This window comes from Telmatherina bonti (assembly GCF_933228915.1).
Source record: "Telmatherina bonti genome assembly, chromosome: 14".
Lineage (NCBI taxonomy): Eukaryota > Metazoa > Chordata > Actinopteri > Atheriniformes > Telmatherinidae > Telmatherina > Telmatherina bonti.
This window is the reverse complement of record NC_136612.1, coordinates 26921203-26944159: the sequence shown is the minus strand read 5'-3', so window position 1 is coordinate 26944159 and position 22957 is coordinate 26921203. Positions and strand designations below refer to the sequence as shown.

General features: G+C 37.5%; 2 protein-coding genes across 2 annotated transcripts; both read left to right on the top strand.

The window, feature by feature from the left end:
- Positions 1-2968: 2968 nt before the first annotated feature.
- On the top strand, positions 2969-5938 carry psmg3 (proteasome (prosome, macropain) assembly chaperone 3; the record flags this gene model as incomplete). The annotated part of the gene is made up of 3 exons (XM_079253277.1): positions 2969-3099; positions 3885-4107; positions 5786-5938. Exons 2-3 carry the CDS (start codon positions 3895-3897, stop codon positions 5936-5938), a joined length of 366 nt encoding a protein of 121 aa, XP_079109403.1. The 5' UTR covers positions 2969-3099; positions 3885-3894.
- Positions 5939-7883: 1945 nt separating this feature from the next.
- Positions 7884-22957, top strand: tmem184a (transmembrane protein 184a; the record flags this gene model as incomplete). Its single annotated transcript, XM_079253205.1, has 8 exons — positions 7884-8099; positions 12369-12534; positions 13468-13558; positions 15035-15110; positions 19172-19263; positions 20376-20545; positions 20633-20827; positions 22728-22957. 8 exons carry the CDS (start codon positions 7884-7886, stop codon positions 22955-22957), a joined length of 1236 nt encoding a protein of 411 aa, XP_079109331.1.

Below are 22957 nucleotides of genomic sequence, written 5' to 3'. Positions count from 1 at the left end.
GGAAAAAGAAGAACATTAACCAGCGCCATGTGGACATGAATCACATCAAAATGAATTAAACTGTTCTGCATTTTCCCTGGAAACAAAAAGCATCCTCAAAGCCCTGCGTCAGCCATTGCACCCATTAGTGTGAGTCTGCAGCAATTCATTATGCAAAGCAAAGACTAAGTAATTCACAATGAGACCTGACATGGACTGAGGGATCTGAGTCCAGAACACTTTTTAAAGTCTCTCTGGTATTTTTAACCATGAAAAAAAATTCTATAGGAGCTGTCAGAAACCTGCTGTCAGACGCTGGTTTTAGTTCTCTGAGCAGAAGCTAACATTTGAAAATGTAAAGTCAAAATCAATGACTCAGAAAAAAAACACAGTTCAGAAGACCTTTCTCATCAGAGAAAAAAAAAGACAACCCATCTCTACGTTGTCATGTCAAAGTGGATGTGCTGAAGATTCAAAGAGATTAACTGCCACCACTCAGCGAATGAAAAAAAAAAATTGGAGATGCCACATTGATATTGTTATAAGATGACTTATATGTCACTGGTTAGGCATAATGTTTTTGTGTGAGTGTATGCATCTGCAAATAGAAAGAGTTGTATGAATGTAGAAACAAATGTTAATTAGAGCTTCCTTTTTTTTTTATCTCATTGTTGAAAATGTATTGATTTACAGGTGCAGGAAGGACCTTGGTTTCATGTTATTTTCAGAAATCTGAAACTAACAATGTCAGTCATTACATTTAATTAATGAAAAGAAATGCAGAAAAGTGTTAATTAAAGATGACTATATATGAATATTTCCAATAAATTCTGAAGTTTAACAGTAGAAAGGACAATAAATAAATAATTGATTAATATATCTCATAGGCTATATGGACTGATGACCTGTCCAAGGTGTACCCTGCCTCTGGCCCAAAGATTGCTGGGACAGGCTCCAGCTTTTCTGTGACCCCTAATCGGACTAAGCGGTTCGAATAATCAATGAATGAATGATTAATATATCTTATATTTGAACTGGCGACCTGTCCAGGGTGTACCCTGCCTCGGATTCCTGGGATAGGCTCCCCTTGGCTGGACTAAGTAGTTAATCAAAAGGATGGATTCACAGAGATGTTGTGTTTTCTGCCTTAAATTTGATACTAATCATAATATAATTAGTATTACCAGTTTTTGTCTTTTTTTTATTACAGAATGTTCTGTACCTTCATAAGTTTACATTCAAAGACTCATGCTGCCACTCCAAGCTCTGAGCCTTTTGATTTACTCTGTGAAAATGAAGTAGACGATTCTCAACGCGCAGTACCTCCGGCCAAACTGATTTCTTTACATTAATGCAGAAATGCTGCTTTTTTATATTTACATTAGAATTTTGTTTAGCTCAGAGTGATCATTCAAGGACACTCATGGGCAGTCAGGGAGGAGAGGGATTGGTCCAACCAATTTCATACTTGCTGCTGCCTACTCAGAGTGAATAACAATTCCGCTGAGCCGGTTCTATTTGACATTGTGAATGTGTCATGTTCACAGGGATGGCTCCTTTTGAGTCAGCCAGATGCAGCATTCACAGACTTCAGTGGTGCCTCACATTCACCTGGAAAAATAAATAAATAAATAAAAATGTCATGCAAGCACTTTTGCAAACAGTGAAAATTCCTCAACAGCCCATCTCTGGTAGCAGTAAAAGCAGTAGTGACTGCATAAGTAAGAGCCGACTATCTTGCATCTTTGCAGGTACTATACATAGATTTGGAATACAATTCATATATCAAGGCGGTACTCTGTATTGATTTAACCCCCATGGGCATTTAGAAGTTGAATTAACAAGTTTTTAACTTTATCCATATCTATTTCTGTCAGTCACACAGAAAATTCTCCCCAGACAAAAGAAGTCATGCAGATCATGTCATCCGCCTCCATGTATTGATTTGATCTCATTTCATATCATTGTGAGACATGAGATGAAATGCCTGTCTCACTGACAGCCAATGCTCATGTACTCTGGCCATTTGGATTTTTCTCTGCCTGAAGTGGAACAAAGTTGTTTTAGTTAAAAAAAAAAAAAAAAAAAAAAAAGTATTACTCACAGTACTTTACATAAAATTAAAAACAAGACTTTATATTCTGCTTTAAAGCTTCACTGAAAATTAATTAAAATGCATCCTGTTTGTGAGAATGCTTGCTTTGGAACAGCTGTTTCTGTTTCCAAATATTTGTTGAAAAGTGCCAGGCGAGAGACGCAGCTTAATTTAAACACAAACTAATTTATTTTCACAAATGCAGTGCTTTATGAAGGCTATGTTTAATCATCCTCACTTTTCCACTGCCATTTCTAGGGAAATTGCATTACAGATTAGGTGTAATAACATAAAACAGAGACAGAACCTTGAATTCATTTATGAGAAAAGCTAAGGGGATTCTAAAATGGTCTTTATGCAAGAAATGTTCGACAGAAGCAATAAATAAATAAGTAAATAAAATTGGCGACTGCATATTGACACTTAGTGGAGAAAAATACTCTTCTCAGTGCCAGAAAAATTAAAAAGCAGTGTTTCCCAATCCTGATCCTCAAAGATCACTGCCCTGCATGTCTTCGACATTCTCCTACTTTAACACAGATTAATGAACTTCCACTTTAAGGTTTTTGCAGACTGTTGCAGCCGGTCATTTCATTCAGGTGTGTTAAAGTAGGACTAGCCTACTTAAAACCCACAGGCAGTGGTACTTGAGGACCAGAATTGGGAAACAGAAATAAAGTAAAACATTAAAATGAACAAGACAATATTTCATAAGATTGTGTCGAATTCCAGATTCATTTGCTTAAAAAGAGCAATATAATCTAAAGGATCAATGTGATGGAGCCACTTTTCTTACACATTCTTTGGAAATATCTGAAGCTTCCCAAGAGCCGTGTGACGTTCGGTAGGACGTCAGGAGTGTCGTCATTACGCAGAGTGCGTCTCCAGGCAAAACGAGGCACGTTGTGGTTTCAGTTTGTTTTCATGGAGGCGTGACAAGAATGACAGAGCTGCGTTGAACTTGTTAAACATATAACAATTACGAGCATAAAAAGAATCAACCTACGGACAGACGGAGATAAAGAGTGAGAAAATCTTACATTAATGTAGATATAATAGTTATTATTGCTCAAAGCGTCGAGTTGACAGCCGGAGCTTACAGTAGCTGAAGCTAATGTTAGCCCGCGTGCTATAGCACCAGCTTAACTGAGCTAGTGTTTCTCTCCGTGCTTGTAATTAAACTTTATCATATATTGTTATAGTTTCTGCCCGTTGAGGCATTTATTGCCTCAATTAGCTGCCAATTGTGTTTTGTTTGGAGTCATAAGGCAAATAAACAGTGATTTCTTTGTAAAGTAATGAAATGTAAAAAAAAAAAAAAAAAAAATCCTCTTTTGTTGTTTTGTCCCCATAACAGTCCAGCAAATCTTCATATTTGACAAGGTGTAGTTTATCAAAAATACGGAAGCACAGAGCAATCTCCTTTGTGTCAAAGAATACAGCTATCACTAAACTTGTAACCATGTTTGAATTTATTGTAACAAATCAGCACCAAATAAAGCTGAAATCCTTGGCAACATGGTAGAGTATTAACTGCCACCATCTACACACACACATTTATTTATTTATTTTAGAAAAAGTGATTTCACTGCGTGTGTTTTATGATAGTGAATAATTAATTTTTAGTCATCATGAAGACTGATCACTCTAAACCGATAAACCTTTTGCCAAATCAAACAAACACAGCCTAAGCCTGCCATGGGAGATGAGCCTTCAGAGATCATTATTTCTGATCAATATTATGACAAATAAGTCAGAGTGATGCTTTTCAATTGTCTTAGTCTAGTGTTGTTTGTTTGTTTCTCTCCAGGATTAAAAAGATGTCTGAAGCTATCATCAAATCAAAACAAGCACAGAAAGAAGTGAATGGAATTGCAACAGAAGTCGTCTGCACAGAGTTCAGTAATTACATATTTGTAGTTCTCACTCAGTACGGCAAAATCGGGACATTGATTTCGGTCACACCCGACTCCAGATCTAATGACATCAGCACTCCGACGTTCTCCACGAAAGTACTGCTGGGCAAAGACGAGGTATGCTGTTCAGATGAATATTGTGTCAGTGTGATTATAGACTTGTCCACGGGATGTCGGACAGACGTGTCGTCGCATGGAGTAACTCATTTCATGCGGTGAAAAGGGCAGATGAGATTTCTTCTGAATGGCTTTGGCGGAATGTGGAGAAATTAGATGCTGGCATGTAATTCAGTGATCTTTTAAAATTTACACAAGGAAACTCATTTCATCACTGCATAAGCTTGTCATTTAACAGGTACACACTGCAGGGGATGTGTCATCAGTAGACAAATAAATTTGTACAAAGTTTGTAGATGAAGTTGAATTAAACTTTTTTTTTCAAGACTTTCTCTTAAATGACTGCTGAAGAAAAGTAATCAGGTTTCTTGTCACATAACCTGCATTTCACAGAAGCCATATTACATTATGTAATCCATTAAAGTGGAACTATTATGTGTATTTCAGGCTAATTTTTTTTTTTTTCTGAGCCCAGAAGGGCTGGGATTGATCGAGTTATTGTCACAAATCGCTTTATTTACTTCAGACCGACTCTCTCCGTAGGCTGTCAGATCAGCCTGTGGGCAAAACGAGTGGATTGAGACTCTTCCGCATTAAGCCCCGCCTCCTGTCACATGCACTACATGCGCACCGCAACTGCTTTTGCCGTCATTGTAACATATCTCATAAACAGAAGGATTAGGCTAATATGAACTCAATAAAAAAAACAAAATACAATGTCAACACATGGCATACAGCCCTACATGTTGGAACCTGAATCAGACCCTGAAAACGAAGTGGAAAACAGCAACCCACAGCAACGAACGCAGCAGGATGTCTCTCTTTGGTAAACTCACCAGCCATCGTTGGAAATAACTTTATCCCACGTTTTCCACCCGCCTGATGTATTTGTACATGCCCTTGTTAACCAGTAGAAGGTAACCAATCACCGAACCTTATCCCCCGGGACGTCACAAGGATTTCCAAGTAGAAACAACTCTAAAACAACGCATTTTTCGTTGCCATGAAAACCGAAGGGAGAGAATGTTGGAACTCAAACTCAAACTCAAACATGCGTTTAGGTGATAAAAAACAGTGCCGTTCACATTCAACACTGTAACACCGTAGAAAGCTTAGAAAACTCCAAATACCATAATAGCACCCCTTTAATAAATAAAATAGAATCAAGTTTCATACTAAGATGTAGAAATGCTGCCTCCTTTAGAGAAGTGTCAAAAAAATTAATTTGTTTGGACTCGAAGTGTGTGAACGAGGGAGAAAAACTAATGAAGCTGCACAGCAGAAGAAGCAGATTGATTTATTCACCAGCTATATTATAGCAAATGCCACATTATTTGAATGAATATATCCTTTTTCAAGACAAGAAAGCCTGTTGTGTTTCAGATATTCGTGGTAAATTTAAAACACCTTTGTTATACTGACCCTGCAATGGACTGGCGAGCTGTCCAGGGTGTACCCGCCTTTCGCCCAAAGACAACTGAGATAGCTCCAGCTCCTCCGCAACCCTTTATTGGACTAAGCAGTTAGGATAATGAATGAATGTTATACGGACCACTGGAGTCATGCTCGGCTTTTGAAACAAGATAATTTACAAATTAGTTCTGATTTTAACTTGAGACATGCTGCATTTATGTGTGTGATAATCCAATACTATGTTTGTGTTTCCCATTTTTTTTAGCCACTGACACATGTCTGTGCCAAAAACCTGGCTATGTTCATATCCCATGAAGCTGGAAACAGGCCTGTCTTACTGGGATTGGCTCTGAAGGATTCTTCCATAGATACAATAAAAGAAATTAAAGACATCATCAGAAGTTGTAAAGTGTGGTAGTTAATCAGAAACGAAAAAAAGCTGAAAGTTTGGTGCAACCGATATTCTGGATACTTTCTTTGTCACACCTTCCTCCCCATAGTTTGAAACTGTAACTGTTCTTAATGAAATCTGATGTCATGAAAACTTTTTCCTCCAAGACGAAAGTGAGTTTTTTTTTTATTTTGAAAATTGTTGACTGATATTTCCTGTTTCATTTCTGTATGTAAGATGCATCAGCCTTACCGTTGTTATGTTTAATAGTTTTCACTATTTTTGTACTACAGAATGCAAATAATGAATTTTGTATTATGAAAATGTAACAAATAAAAAACTCCAAAGACCAGTTTGAAAAGGTCATTCCAGTCTTTATGAAGCTGTTTTCTTTTGTTATAGTATTTTATAGTTTATAGCTGTTTATCCAAAGCAGTAATGCATTTAAATAAATAATTCCTTACACAATGCGAACACAGAAGTTCATATGGTTTGACATTTCCTCATACAGCTTTATCGATTTGTGTGGGAATGCATACATAAAAGTTTTCATATTTCCACCTTTTCAGATATTGATTTTTGGCAGTTTGAAATTTTTCTAAATTAATTCTACTTTTATTTGCTTGGTTATAATGGTTTTTCTTGTGAGTTGTTTTTTGTGGAAATATTTTCATGAATGATTATTAAAAATATACTGTAATCTATTTTAATTTCTAAAATATTGTGAAATAGTAATTGCACATGATGACTTTTTTTTTTTAAAAATCTTGGACCAGTCAAACCAGAAAAAAAGCGACTGAAAGAAACATAGTTTGGATTTTTTTTTAAAGAGATTTATTATTCCCAGTAGAAATAAGTATTTTGTGCATTCAAATCTGCTCTTACAGAATCAGAAAGATTTTTATTGCCATTGTCTTTGAACAATTCACAGACTCGGTACTTGTTTCGGTGATAGGGTGCTGAATAATAAAAATAATAATAAAAACATTGAATAATAATAATATACAAGAAATACAGCTATTTTACAATTATTTTACAAATAAAGTAAGGGCATGCAGAGAAATTAACAGATATGCATACATACATTTTTTTTTTTTTTTTTTAAATAAAAGTAAAGGTAAAAGTAATTTCGTATGTTACAATATAATATGCATTTTCATGTTAATAAACTTTCTCTTTTGAAGGTTACGTGTACTCTGATTCTTACTCCGGGGATCCACATATGTTTGTAAGAACACAAAGTATTCAGGTCTGTCGCACCCAGGTCAAAACAACCCGTCGATCCGGAAGCGACGTGATGACGACACGCTCGGAGGCGGAGACCACGTGATGTCTTCACCTGCGCCCAACCTATTTATCTCTGCTGCTGATCTCAGTCGCTACGATAGGATAAACTAAAATCTCTCTAATTTACAGTAAAACTTTTTAGGCTTTTAACCGATAAGCTTTTCATACTTTATTAGCGTTTGGATGTCAGAAATGTCAGTTTAGCTTTTTTTTTCTTCTTCTTCTTTTTTGCTATCGGACTGGACTTCGACCTCAGAAAGGCACCTGTCTCAAACAAGGAAGTCTGGCCGGTGAAAACATTAGTTGATGAAGTTTAGATATTTACAGTAAATGGCAGGAAAGCGCTTCGATGGGAAGCTCTACAAAGCTTTTTGAGTCTCGATACTGATCCTGTAAAGCTGGCTTTGTGACAATCCTGTGCTGTTTGTTGACAGCACCATCTGAACAGGATAAAGCTGCTCTACTAGTCGCCAGGACAAGGTGAGCCTTTTGTTGACAGCAAAGAAACTGAACATAACATCAGTTCAATAATGTGTGGTAGGCACTCTCTCCTAGAAAATATGGGCTTAACATTTCAAAAGAAATATGATGAACAATATAAATTTTGATCATGTGCACAGAAGGTGCACTAATTCACAGGGGAAGGTGTGATGTTGAGTCTTAACTATTTTCCTGTCTGTTTCAGATGAACTTTTCCATGGACGTTGATTCATCTGCTGACAATGATTCAGTCATCCACCTGGATGCGCCGATTTTCCCAGACAAGTCGGACCCCTCCAACATGACCATTATTCAAACGGGAAACGGGTCAATCATAGAGGAGATGTTTCTAAACACAACAGCTGCTCAGGCCATCTCTGGGATATTTGTCTGGTCTGCCTTGCTCATAACATGCCACCAGGTGAGATTATATGACTCCACAAAAGCTTTAGATGGGGATTTTTCCAAATGTCAGTGTCTGAAAATCACTTCATTGAATCCCACAAGTGTGTAGCTTGGCCTGAAAGCACTGCACTCCCAATTATGTAAATGCATAATCAGAGAGGGTTTGGGTCAACAGATTGCACATCCCCTGCCTGAGGTTAGAAACATATTCTTATATGTTCTTATAAAGGCCTATTTCCTTTCCGCTCAGTTCAGTGGATTTTGAGCTCACACTGCTTATTATAATATTCCAACTCTTTCTTATCAGCTTTAAAGACATCACTGTTTTTCCAGGCAGGTATTAATGTGCTGGCTTCGCTTGAATTGTGCTCACTTTATAGACAACAGTGTTTTTAAGATTAAAAATGTACGGAAGTCCTCTAGCTGAATGAAAACACCGTGAGACGGCTCTGTATGGGGGAAGGTGATGACCAGGAAGAAGAAATGTCTCAGCACAGACTACCTTTATCCACAACTATTTACTCACTGCTGTAAAATGAGCGTTTCCTCTTGTGCGCCAGAGTTCCCCCTGTGCAGAGATGATAGCTTATCATTAAGGTTTTATCATTTGCAGAGAATGCAAAAGGGCGCTGTGTTCTATCAGCAGGGAAATCACTTGATACCGAGATTACATTTACCGCGTTATAAAGGATGAGAATGTTGTTTTCCCATTTCACAGTGGTTTTCATGTTATGCAGCTCATATGCTGGGTGTGCATTCATCCACTTAAGCCTCCCTATGAAATTTCTCTTAACATGCAATTGCGTGTTATGTAAGTAAAAGATTGTGCTTTGCATGAGGGAGAAGTACTCGCAGATCAACAACACATTGCATCCGGTAAGACAAAGGTTTAAAAAAAAAAAAAACTGTTTAGGGATTTGTAACTCAATATCCCACAAATTGGTTTCTATCTTTTTAATATAGTACATGTTTGGCCCAGCACTTGCCAGCAAGGCATTTTAATTGAACAAATAAATAGCAAGTGTTCCTGCGGGAGCGTGGAGCAGGTTTGCAACAGGCATCTTTTCACTGTGGGGGAATAAAATGGTCTGCAGGACTATTGTTGTAATGCTGCTCGTGTTTCAACTGACTCGACTCTGGAGAATTGCTATAGACTCTTAAATGCACTTTCTGAATACTAAACACAGATAGACAATGACCTTACATCCGCTTCCCAGTGATGTAGCCAGTTCTATTCTGGCTAAAGATTTGTGGAAGGTGGCTCATTTTTCATGGTGGTCTCATTGGACTCTGAGCAACTTGAAGTGTTTGGATTAAGAGCATCAAGATCAGTCTTATGCACCCCTGTGTGAGTCTTTGTACTTTGCACTTCTTTTTTAGGTTATTTATATTCAGTGCAGACATCAAACTAAGCTTGTAACGATTGTGTAGCTGCAGGGTCAGTTTGCCTCAGTTCACATGGAGAGATGAACCCCACCCCCATAGTAATCAGGTTTTAATGTTCAGCCTCTAATGGATATTTAATCAAGCTCCTGTGTTGAGGGGAGATCATAGATGTTGAGTTGGACTTTAAAATGTAAAACATATCCATTCATAGTAGGTTTTATGTTGAAATAACTTAACATCCAGTGGGTTCGACAATGATTTTTTATTATAGATACTGTATATACTTGGCAATATTCAGAGCTTTTTGGTACAGTCACACCTGTGAGGGAGTTCAGTTTGGAACTTAACATTGATTCCTCTAATTCAGCACATTTTAGTGAAATGCTAAAATGTCATCTTTTTAGTATTCATTTTTGATTAAAAAAAAAAAAAGAAAGATTCTTCCTTTACCTTAATCACACAGCATTGTAAGTTTACCAGTCACTAATATGTTTTTCCAATTAATTGCAAACACAAATGCATGATCATCAAGTCTCTTCTGAAATGGGATCAAGATATTATTTAGTATTGCTATTTGTGAAAGTTGCAGTTAGTTGGGGATGAACACACATGCTTGTGTACTATTTTTTAAGCAAAACTGTAATTGATTTAATCAAACTAGATAACAAGGCAGTGGCAATCCTAAAGTTGGTCATTTAATGTAGTGTTTACCAGCTGATACTGATGACATGCTAATAGTAACACACGATGCTATAGACATTTCCATTTAGAGGCACTTGGGATTGCCAATTAAAACAAAAAACAAAAAAAACAGGTTAATCATTTAACAATTTTTCAGTTATTATAAACTAGAATCCATTGTTAGACACAAAAATGTGACCAAATAGTGAAAACTTCTCAACAGTGCTTCTGAAAGCCCATGCCAGTTGAAGTAGGAGCTAATGCATTTATCCTCTGTTGCAACTGTGAGCTTTTATGAACTTCTACGTTTTCTATCTTTTGAGAAATTAATAAATGTCAGAGTAAATTGCATGTAGCTTTGTGCGATTTGAGTTGCTAATAAGTCATTAGCATTGTGATTAATTTAGAGGATTTTCCTTTTTTTAGATGTTTTTTCCTTTCATTAAGATTGCCAGAAGACGACTGCGATCCGTTCTGACTGGCATCACAAAAACATTCCCTTAAATGCTGTGATCTTTAATAAGCACTTCATTTTGAGCGCATTTTCTGCATAACTGCAGTCATCTTTAGAGTGAAAAGAATGCGTGAGATGGGATCAGACTTATTTTTCCCAATTAAATCTGCTAATTGCTCAGCTGAAGCGATCCCGCTGTTTGTTGGATAAGAGTTTTATTTCATGTCAGAGTGCATTTGCAATATCAAAAAGTATTTCTCAACAGCGTTGTTGTTGATTTTGTTTACTCACATGGCATTAGTTCCTGCAGTCATGTGATGATGGTAGCTTATCTGAAAGCCCTGAAAAGAACAATCTACCTGCACTTTCCTCACTCGGCTGATTACCCATCTCCTCGTTCTGACGTACATCATATTCTGTAAATCCTGTTAATTTCTTAGCTTCATTACCAGTTGTATGTTTGAGCATAAATGTTTTTTGACATTTAAATTAAACATATTGGTTTAAAACCATATCTCTCAAATGTTAGTTAACAATGTGAGCCCTTATCTTAAACCTAAAGGTCACAGTAAAGCATGATCAGGGGATTGTCTGCCATATGCTGTGTGTATTCCCCAAACTGTTGTCAGATGCACCACATTCCATTTATGGAGGCCATATGGAGCCACGAGGGAGAGCCGTGTGTCTGTTTGAGTTAAAAACTAAAGGTTAAGACCTTTAAAAGCTCCGAGAAACAACATTTATGTACTGATGTTATTGTCTGCTGCTGTATGAGAAGTCAGAGCAATTTATAAGGTGTGGTCGGTTGGTTTAAAGGATTGTTCTGGGAAGTCATTAAAATGGGAGTTGGGTTATCTTTATTTATTCAAGGCAACCTTGCTTTTGCATAATGGCAGAGACAAGAGTCAGTCCAAGACTTAATGAGCCCATAAATTCTAACACTCATATATTTTAAAAACAACTATTAATGAGTAGATTTTTAATATCTCACTTTAACACTTCTGCAGAGCACTTGCCTTTTTGTTGAATATTTTCCTTCTTGACTTTATGTTGTAATTGGTCATTTTAGTGCTAATGCAGTTTTTACACATTAGCCACATTGCATTGTTACCTCCTGCAGGGAGTTGGCGGAGGTCGGAGGTAATGTTTTTGCTGGCGATTATCTGTTTGTGTGTCTGCAACTTTATGCAAAAACTACTGGACTTTCACTTTTTTTCTTTCTTTTTCTGAGAGCGGGTCTTGGTCTAACTTAAAATCAGCAAATATTGGGAGTGATCTGGATCCAGACATTTTTTTTTAAGGGTTCTTCATCACTGCAATATAAGGCCATTCTCAGTAGGCCTATGTATGGATAAAACTCCACAATAAAACGTCAGGGTGCTTGGCCAAAAAATAGAGAAGTTCCCAACAGGTTTTACAAGATGTCAAAGTTAGATCTACGATCCAGAACATGATAAACGGGGGATCTTTGGGATTTTCATCACAGCAAGAGAACAGATTCAGACCACAATGTGGCCGAGATACCGGATTCATTATGAGTGAATCTCAGAATCTAATAGTGTTTTACATTGAAATGAATGTAGAACTATAGCCTATGGTGGAACTCACAGTATGGGTGGAAATGAGCGGCTTGGTGGGGTGCTTTTCTAGTTTTGATCTTTTGCTGTGCCTCACAAAATTAAAACAAAGATTGCAAGTTCCACATTGTCTTTCAGTTCCCACCATCATAGCGTCTGTTTTTTGTGCTTTGTGTTTTCATTGTAGATCTATACCCACCTTCGATCCTACACTGTTCCCAATGAGCAGCGCTACATCATCCGCATCCTCTTTATTGTCCCAGTTTATGCTTTTGATTCGTGGCTCAGCCTCCTCTTCATCAGCAACGACCAGTACTATGTCTATTTTGATTCTGTCCGAGACTGCTACGAAGGTATGTATCACAAGCTGGAAATGAAGTTTCCTGTTTAGACAGCTACGGTTATGTTTTTCCTTTCTTGTACCCTCTTTATTCAGACAGTTGCTTGAAACGGAAAGATGAGGAAGTAGCCAAACTAGTTTTTTCACACTAGTCATTGTTCTCGGATACACAAACCTCTTTATCTGGGGCGTAAAACTCCAGAATGAGTCATTTTAAAAGCCTCCACGGAGCTTTTGTTTTGTATAATTATCCGTTTTTATAATGGTTTTTACAACACCTAGTTTGGGGAAATTCTTTTGAAATTATTTTGCTTTTCCATCATGAATTGAAATATAACTTAAACCTTGATCTCTAGCATGCAGTTTAACATCTGCTGTACAGTAAAGCTGGAATTACTTGTTGAAGTTTTAAGGCCAGAATACTTCACCGATACCAGAGGTGAATCCTCTGCTAAATGGATTACATGCAATTTGAGGGGAGGAAAATAAGAAATTCATTATTCCACAGATTAGTGTCCTGTTTGCAAGCCAATTTTGTGGCTGATTGATAGTGCGTTCCACCAGAAATCAGAGAAACCACCAGCAGCTCCGGCTAAAATGTAATGAACCTTCTCTTGACTGGACACCATCTGCATTAGTTTAATTTAATCCCTCCTTAAATAGTAACAAAGGATTAGTTAGGGATTTCCAAGACACAGAACCCTTAGAAGCTTCTTAATGTAAGGACTGAAATGTTCATTGTTCCAAAATGTAGGACTAATTATTTTTTATCATGTCGAAAGTTTTTTCTTCTTCTTTTTCCCTTTTATGAAATGATTTGACCTTTTTTTTTTTTCATAGTGAAGTTTTACTTGAAGCTGATGAGAAATTACTTTGCAGTGAAAATCACATAATGAGACGCATTTGATGTCGGGTCTAAAAGAAATAACTTTTCTTTGTGTTGCAGCGTTTGTCATTTACAATTTCCTGAGTTTGTCCTTTGAATATCTTGGAGGAGAAAGTGCAATCATGTCAGAGATTCGAGGGAAGCCCATACAGTGAGTGCACTCAGTCCACTGCATGCTACAGCTGCATTACACATGTACACACTATACTTAAAGACATTAATTCATTTTATTATCTATTTTATGGTTATATCTGTATGCTAATAAAAGCTGTGATGTACAAGGGAAACTGCTGGCAATAAACAGCTCTCACAAATGACCTCTGGTCATCTGAAATATCTTTATTGGCCGTTGTATGCTGACTCAGCTTAAGAGTCTTAAAAAATAAATATAATAACATTGAGCCCTTTTTAAATGTCAAGTCTGCGTGAGTGTGTTCATTTAGAAAAGTTCAGTTTTTCTCTCTGATGGGCCTGTTAACATTTATATTGATTTAATTTATTTTTATTCTGAGGTTGGAAAGAAACTCCAACATTTCCAGCTGATCATTTCAGATGCATTGTTTAGTCAAAAGCACAATTCACAGTTAGGGATGCATGATATTATCAGCAAATTAAATATCACTATCAGTCATTCCAGTCAGAGAAGGTCAGATGTGGTTTGCTTGTGACTTATTTCAGGGTTGTCTCTTGGATTGGATGATTTATTCTTACTGAAGCAGAATTAAAGTCTCAGTGCCCCTTGTAAATGCTTAAAGTGTGGGGGTTTCGGCTCAAAAACTTGTATTCCACCACACAGCTCTCCTGATATACTTGTCCCAGTTCAGAAATACAGCGTTAAAATCTGTCCCAAAAAACCCAAAGTAATTTTGTTTTATTGTTTATACACACATATTCTTCTGTGTGTGTACTACCTTAGATGTTGTTTCACCGTCTTGTTTTATGGTGGTTTGTCAGCTCCGCCCAGAAGACTGATTTTACCTCACACTTTTTTTTTTTTTGTAACACAGAAAAATAATGTGTCACTGAAAACTTAAGCAACTGCAGCATAGAGACACTTTGTCTAAAACAAGGCTGCTGAAATGGAAAGATGTGGGTACTTGGGTTGAAATTCAGCAACGTATTGATTACTGATGTCTGGTTGCTGTTAAGATTAAAATTCGACTGAACAGCATCAAGCTCAGTCATGTTGACTTGAATTGTCCATATTGAATCAATAGTAGCATGTCTTTTAGTTAAAATGTTTCAGAAATCCTCTTTAGATACAGATGTAACACGACAGAGATTTCAGCAAAATTCAAATGAAGAATTTGTCTTGAGTGAGTGTCTATCCTCTTTATTTGCAAGTGATTTGGTTGTATTTGTGTACTTGTGTTGGGATACTGAAATAAATGGGAAATGGGCACAATTTTTAAACATGAGGCCCCTCAGGTGGATGTTTTGCTTTTAACATTACTCATAATGTTGACTACCAGTGAGTGTTTAAGTTTTAATGTCAAATTTTTCAGCAATTTGGGCATATTTTAATATATTTAATGTATCAAATATTCACATTCCACTTAATTCATCAAACTTTTTATGCAGAGATACAATTAACCGTTTTTTCATGCATTACTTTCTGTTTTCACAGGTCAAGCTGTCTGTATGGAACATGTTGCCTTGTTGGAATGAGCTACTCCATCGGCTTCTTAAGATTCTGCAAACAGGTGATCATTTCCTCATTTTCTGCCCCAGAGAGGATCCCCTTTTATCACTGAAAAGAAATTCTCCTGCTGAAAATAATAATGCATTAAAATGCTGTTTAAAAAAACAGAGAGAGAAAGAACTGAGCTGAAAATGTCTTTTTACTTCAGATCTCCAGACTCCTTAAAAAATGACAGGTTTTTTAATTGGCTGTGCACTTCTCAGTGGATAACGTCCCCAAGTTAAAAACAGAAAAGCAAAACAGAAGCAGCTGCGTCCAGGTGAAAGCAGTTTGATAATACACAATGAGAGATGATATGAAGTGTCAGCACGGAGCTCCCCTCCAGGATCTGGGATGCTGCACAAATTTCTGCTCTGTAGCACTGATGGATATTAGAGCTGAGGTGTGTGTCTTCAAAACAAAATAAATGGTAAAGAGCATTTTTTCCAACCTGGGAGATAAACAGTGTGCTTTGATAGGAATATTATGTGAAGTCTTTTAATAAGAAAACCTTGCAGGGTGACGTATATGAAAACAGTGAATAATATTTTTGAGAGCAGTTGGGAGATATTTAGGACATATTTAGTGAAGCTTTATATTTAAATTCCACCTATCATTGTTTTGTTTTTTTTGTTGTTGTTATGGCCTGAAAATGAAAGTTTTCCACTTTTAAATGTGTAACACAGAACATTTACGGGAAATGAATAAACAGCACTTTTTAATGGAGTTAATAAAGTTCTGTCAAAAGCCATATGACATGAGCTCTTCAAGGTATCAAAATGTTGATTAAAAAATGTGATGTTTATTTATTTTAACTGAACTCTTCATAGTCTTGCATATACTGATCACAATATTAATAGAAAATGAGAAGAAATGTTTTTATAACAACGAAAGTTTAAAAACAAAACAAGGATCTTATTTTTTTGTAAGATAAAGAAACATCAGAATTCTTGTCACATTTCTGGGAAACTTCTGCATGTCGTTACCAGAGAGCTTAACAAACCAATCACTGATATGAAAAAGCAGCTTGGACTTTTGAAGATAAAGCTGGAGGATAAGCAGCTCTTGCATCTCCAGCTGTACTGGCATTACAGTTTGAAGTCGTTTATAATATTTTCAGATATTTGAGGGACTTATTTTCTTGGAACTGGACACAAGTAGGAACCCTGTGGGCCTTCTGGTGTAGCTGTTTACTGGTTCCAAATTAGTTAATAATTAATCAACTCTGAATGGGTGTGTCTGAGAAGGTTTAGCAGTTTTGGTTCCCTAAACTGGTATTACAGTTGAGTTATATTATTTATGCATGAGGATACAGAGTGAGAAGTTGGAAGGTGTTGACATTAAGAGGTTAGTTTATCTGAACAACTGTATATATTTACAGACAGTGTAATATCACTGTGGATTGCTCTGGTGATAGAACTGTAGAGATATCCTACGTGAATGTGAAGCATTGGATTTGCAGAGTAGATAGCTTTTCTCATCATTAAAATGCAAAGATAAACTGCATTCTTCCTTCTGCATTGAAGAGCGAGCGTTCTGCTCAGCTCTGTCCACATAAGCATATGTTGTTTTGACAAACTGTGCTTTTTGCCTTCTACATTTGCAAAAAAAAACAAAAAACAATTCCATCCATGTGACACTGTTTACAAAATTTCTATTTGGAAATGCAAAACACAACTAGGGGCAACACAAAGCCATCAGACTGTATGTGATACATGCAGTTGCTGCCTTATTATTTTCCAGTGTTTATATGACAGAGATGTTGACACTGATGCCCACCTGCAGAAAGTTCAGTGTGCGGTTTCTCTTTGAGCACTAGCCGGGATTTCTTTACATAAAACAAGCAGGCAATGCTGCTCACTTAGTATTTGAAACAAGTAAATGAGTTCATTTCTTGCAACAACCATTTTATTCCTAATGTTATCACACCGAAGAGACGTCCAGATAGGTCTCGCCAAAAACCGGAAACACTGGCCAGTGGTTCTGTGCTGATTTGCCTTTGTGCCACGGTTAACACCATATGATGTTCTGACCCCTCTGTTTTCCAGTAATAACAAGAATTGTACATTTATATGTAAATATGTGAGAAGTTAAGAAGCTTTTTAATGTGAACTTAATAGGGCTGCACGATTGTGACCGAAATAATAATCACGATTATTTTGGTAGATCACGATTATTAATCACAATCATTCACTATGTCTGGAAAAACATGTATTTTTAGTGCACCACTTGTATCAACCTACCTGGCACCTCTATATATGTATGCACACACACAAATACAATGTATTAGTAGCAGCTAACTTTGGCTTTCTAATGCATGAGTGTCCCAGTTTGATTAGTAGGAAATCATCCCTGTGGAAGGCTTGCTCCTGAAATGCCTCTTATTGCTCAGAAAGTTTACATGTCGGCAACGGGTACAGAGGTGTTGAAGCAGTCGAACTTGTCAAAATGCACGTGAACAAGGCTTTAGTGAGCAGTTAGATAAAGCATTTGGCACTCTAAACAACCCATTAGTTTCTTCAGGAGCTGGAAAAGAGATGCAGGTGTCTTAAGAATAGTCTTTTTAGCAGCTGTCATGAGTAATTTCAGTGAAAAAAACAACAGTTTTGGTCAAAACTGACTCTTTACAGCATTTCAGACTGTTCTCTTCAACATTATTCAGTTTTGCATTAAAAATAACTTTTTATTGTTTCGTTCACTTGTTACGACCCCTGTGGAGTCTAGGGGTTTAAAAAAGGGATGGTAACATAAAACAGAACAAGTAACTAAAAGTTCACCAATAAATTTATTCACAAATAGGTGAATTTACCAAAACAATAAGGGATAACTCAAAACTTCCCAATACGGAAGAGATAACTTTCTTAATACAATAACACAAAACCCAAACAGCTCTGTGATCACAGACAAAAATACTACAAGTTCTGTAACTCTACAGCAAGTCAAAAAGTCCCAGAAGGCAAAACCTCAGTAAAACCCACAAACAGTACAACAGTGGCAAACTGTGTCGCACTCAAACACAGCTGCCCTGAATGAGGCTGATGACGTCCCTTAAATAGGAGAGTGGCGGAGGAGGTAGCCAATGAGCCTTGGTCCTGAAAAGTCCTCCACCAATCCTAAAGCACCAAGGGTAGAGGCTGAGATGCGGAAGGCTGGCCAATCCTGGTCTTGTGCGGGTGTTGGGACATCTTCCTCCACATTCCAGCAGGCTTGGGCCGTAACACACTGTAAAATTAACTTGTCATCATATCTTACGTTTTATCTTTATTTCATTTCATTTTCTTTAGTCTTACAGTTTATTGCCCGATCTCTACGGAGTGCAGATTACACAACTGTAGTCACACACTCTAAATTTACAAGATGAATAAACCACTGTTGACTTTTAATCCACTGCCACCATGAACGTGCGTTGTGTGTTTAAATATCAAGCATGTCAGCAAGCATGCTAAATTGCTTTGAGGATATTCAGAGTGACTAACTGGTACCAGAACAGGCTTAGGGCAAGTTGAAACTGTCAGCACTGGAAGCTTCAAAGTAAATCAGTTATACAGTATTATATATGCTTATTAATACCACGTTGCTAAGCATACTACCAACTCTGGTCATTCCAGAAAAGCTTCCCTTTTGGCTAATCAGCTTGAACACTTCTGGTCTGTTGCTTTCATGTATGGCAGCCTCTGTCAAATTGGTTGGTTCGGGCTTGAGTGCACAACGTAGAGGACAACTGTCCTGCAGCTTTGCATTGCAGTTCTCCATCTTCTACATCAGTGTCATTAAATCAGTATCATGGATGTTGTTTTGATCATTTTATGGACAGAACCCTTGCATCTGTTTTGAACAACAGCTTTATCTTTTTAGATAAAGCGCTAAGTCAGCACATTTGGAAACCTGCATGTTTTCTTCAGTGATTTCACAGAAAACATGTAACTCTGGTGATGATGTTGACAAATGGCCACTGGTTACAATAAATGAGACACTTGCACGTCTTCCCCATCTCATTTGACATCCAAACAGATTCTGGCATGTCGTCCTTCTTCTTTGTGTCCTTGCTTGTTGTTTCATTCTGAACTGCCATGTGTCCTCCAGGCGACTCTCCAGTTCTGCGTTGTCAAACCCATCATGGCAGCCATCACCATCATCCTGCAGGCCTTTGGCAAATATCATGATGGAGATTTTAAGTGAGCAGCACCTCTCTTTGCATTTCATTCTCTATGTATCCTGCTCATGCATGTCATTGCCAGAAGGCTTGTTTGCTATTTGTGCGCACATGGAAACAGTTTAGAAATTAAGATGGTTATATCACCTTCTGACAGCAGGAATGAAGTTATTTTAAACTTTGGATCAAACTTTGCATGTGCATGCTGTCACTCTCACTTTTACAGCTTTTGATCTTGAGAAACGTTGAAGTGTGTTTAAGATGAAGCCTTGTGATTAGCATCATATGCTGTGCTTGAAGAACATAATTTAAAACTATATTGTAAAGTAAGAGATGCTGCATCATTTCATACTTTCAGTCTGCACATTTTCAAGCTTTTGTATCAATAAATATATTTTAATGACAATTGGGGGTTTGTAAGTGCCACTAAATGTCTCAGCAGAATAAGGGTAATTTATCTAATAAAATTGTCCCCGGCCTGTTTTATTATCAGGTGCTTCTCAGCTTGCTGTCTGTATCTGAAGAGCCAGCTGTGACAACACTTGTTTTAACAACTCAGCAGACTTCATTAAAGGATTCATAGAATTTTCTTTATCGTCATCCTCTTACTGTCATGCTAAAAGATAAGATCAAGTTCTTCTCATTTCTCTAAATAACTCAAAGTGATCAGGGAAAAATAGCTTTTTTTTCTTTCCTTTTTTTTTTTCTTTTGGGTACATTTTTATGAGGCTCTGCAGAAAGACCATGATGATTCGCAGATTGTTTACTTGTGCGCTTTCAGTCAACCGTGCTCGCTGTACTTCATGGGAGTAATTAGCGCAGTCACAGCTGAATCTTCAGAGAGCCTCTCTAGAATGAAAAACAGGGGACAGGAGGGCACACTGACAATCAAATGAAGCAATATGCCTGTTTATGTGATGAATCCTACAAATGAGAAGGTCATTTACAAATACGTATTTAAGTTCTTGTTCTTAAGAAGGCTGAAAACCTTTTCCTAAAACATAGACTACATGCTGCTGTTTTTAATCCAGCTTGCTTTTATAAATGAAGTCAAAGGATAAATATACCCAAGTGGGAGAAGTTGCAGCCTTTTGTAAATGCAGTATGGTGCTCTCCTGCTTTCTTTCTTTGCAGTGTGAATGGAGGATACCTGTACATTACGATCGTCTATAACTTCTCAGTCAGTTTGGCTCTCTACGCGCTCTTCCTCTTCTTCTTCGCCACAAGTGATCTGCTCAGGCCGTATGAACCGGTTCTCAAATTTCTCACAATTAAATCTGTCATCTTCTTATCATTCTGGCAAGGTGAGTTCATACTCCTTCATCCCCGCTGCCGCCTTCACATGGAAAAAGTAAAAAAAAAAACTAATAGAAAATGTCGTTCACTTGTAGGAATGGTTCTTGCCATCTTGGAACGCTGTGGCGTCATTCCCAAAGCGCTTTTCATTGATGGGCAAGAGGTGGGTGCCGGCACTGTGGCGGCAGGCTGGCAGAACTTCATCATCTGCATTGAAATGTTCTTTGCTGCCATTGCCCTCCGATATGCCTTCACCTGCACAGTCTACCAGGAGAAGAACGATGTGCCTGGTGAGTAGACTTTGGAGACAGAGCAGGGAAAATCACTTAAACTGATTATTACATCTTGCTCTCACCCCAAAAATATGTTGCCATGTTTTTAGGTTAATTGCTCCTCTCTGTGCCACAATAGTAACAGTATTGCAAGCATTTAAAATTGCAGTCTTGCCATTACAGTGTTCTGTTGAACCTTAAATGACTTTCACTCATAAAGTCCTGCAATGCCCTTTAAAAGAGCTGTAAAACCTTTTTATAGATATATATATAAAATAACTTGAATAGAACACTTGCTAAAGGATTTGCATAGATTAGATCGGTGATAGTTTTTAATTACATAAAAAAATACTTTTCATTAGCAAAAAAAAAGAGAAAAAAGGGATTTAAAACCATACATGAGCTAAATCTGTTCATCTGAAGTTTACCAGCTTGGTGCTGTTAGGGGTGCCTGTTAGTCCAGCTTCAGAGGTAGCCAGCTGAAGGACAGGTACTGATATAAGTTGCTCAAAAGACAGTTGCCATGAAAGTAAAATAAGCCCAATGTCTGCGTTATTTTAAAGGAAATGCAAATGGGAGCACATGTTTTGTCTGGTCAGTGCAGCTGCTACAAATGAGCATCAGAATTAAAGTTTTGTTTTGTTTACTGCTCAAGTCACCTCGTTCATGAACTTTTTAGGATAATGGAATTAAAATTTACAGATGTTTTTAGGATTCCAGAGGTTGCCACACTTGTGGTTTATCCCTCCTCTTCCTCAGCTTTGTGGACCAGGCAGGCTGGCTGGTAGGAGAGACTCAGCAGACCATGTCTAACTGCCCTCTACACCCCACAAGATCCCAGTCTCACCCTTCACTTTGCCACCTCCATAAGCCAATGCAGTCAGTTGTGCCAGTGACCCTGAAACAGAAAGCTGTGGTTGTCTGTCGGCTTCTTCTTTCTTTCCTTTACTTTTTTTTTTTTTTGCTTTGCACATCTTTTAGTGCAGGAGTAGAATCAGTTGGACTCACAGCTGGGTGCTCAGTGGCCATCAGTGGAGACTGGGACTGTTACTGATTTCTGTTCAGTCCATTTATCCACCACAGCTGGCAAAGAAACAGCAGCAATGCAGTAGCAGTAGAACACACAAATGTTTGGTTTATTAATTAGCAAGAAAACACTTTTTTTAGGTTATTTAGCTGCCTAAAATGCATTTTTTCCTCTGTGAACACAGCTTTAGTGTTTGGATTAAGTATGCACCGATCCTCTTATTGGGAGTTCCAATCCGATACCGAGATCTGAAATTTGAATATCTGCAGATACCAATATTTGCCGATACCAAATCTGTTTATGTGAACATCATTGTGACTATGGTTATTATTGCTGTTTTAACTGTGTAAGATTTCATTAGGCTGTAATAAATTACCCATCCTTTTTTAAGTTACCTCACCAATACAAATGTAACAACGTTAAAGATCAGGTATACAGTTTTATTTGGATTTGGCACATTTCACCAAAACACAACTATACATGTGCAATTTTAAATTTTAAAACAAAGGTCTTGCTTTTATTTCTTGAAAAACACATATGAAGCATGTCATCACACACATCTGCACTGGCTTCACTAGTGTGGTATCTGTTGTGGTATCGATCACTTTTATTATTAACAAGTACGAGTATACACACATGGTATTGAGCAGTATCTGTACCGGTGCATCACTAGTTTGGATAATTAATTAAATGCCCAGTATTTCTCAGAGGATAAGTTTCTGTAATTCTTGTTTTGTTTTCCAATAAGTGTCACATTCTAAGCTGAAACAAGTCCAGGGTTCTCTTTCATATTCACTTCCTTTAGTTTTTACTATTTTGTGGTTTAAAGCTGCAACGTCACAGTGTAGCCATTAATCTGCTTCTGTAACTGTACTGTTGTTGTTCCTGCAGAGAGCATCCCCCCAATGCAGAGCATCTCGAGTGGTCTAAAGGAAACCATAAACCCAGGAGACATGGTGCAGGATGCCATCCACAACTTCTCTCCAGCTTATCAGCAGTACACTCAACAATCCACACAGGAGGTGACCCAACCCAGCACCAATGGAAAATTGGCCACAGGCAACAAGAACTCCCGCAAGTCCGACAAGATCATGCTGATTACATCTGATGATGAGTTCTAG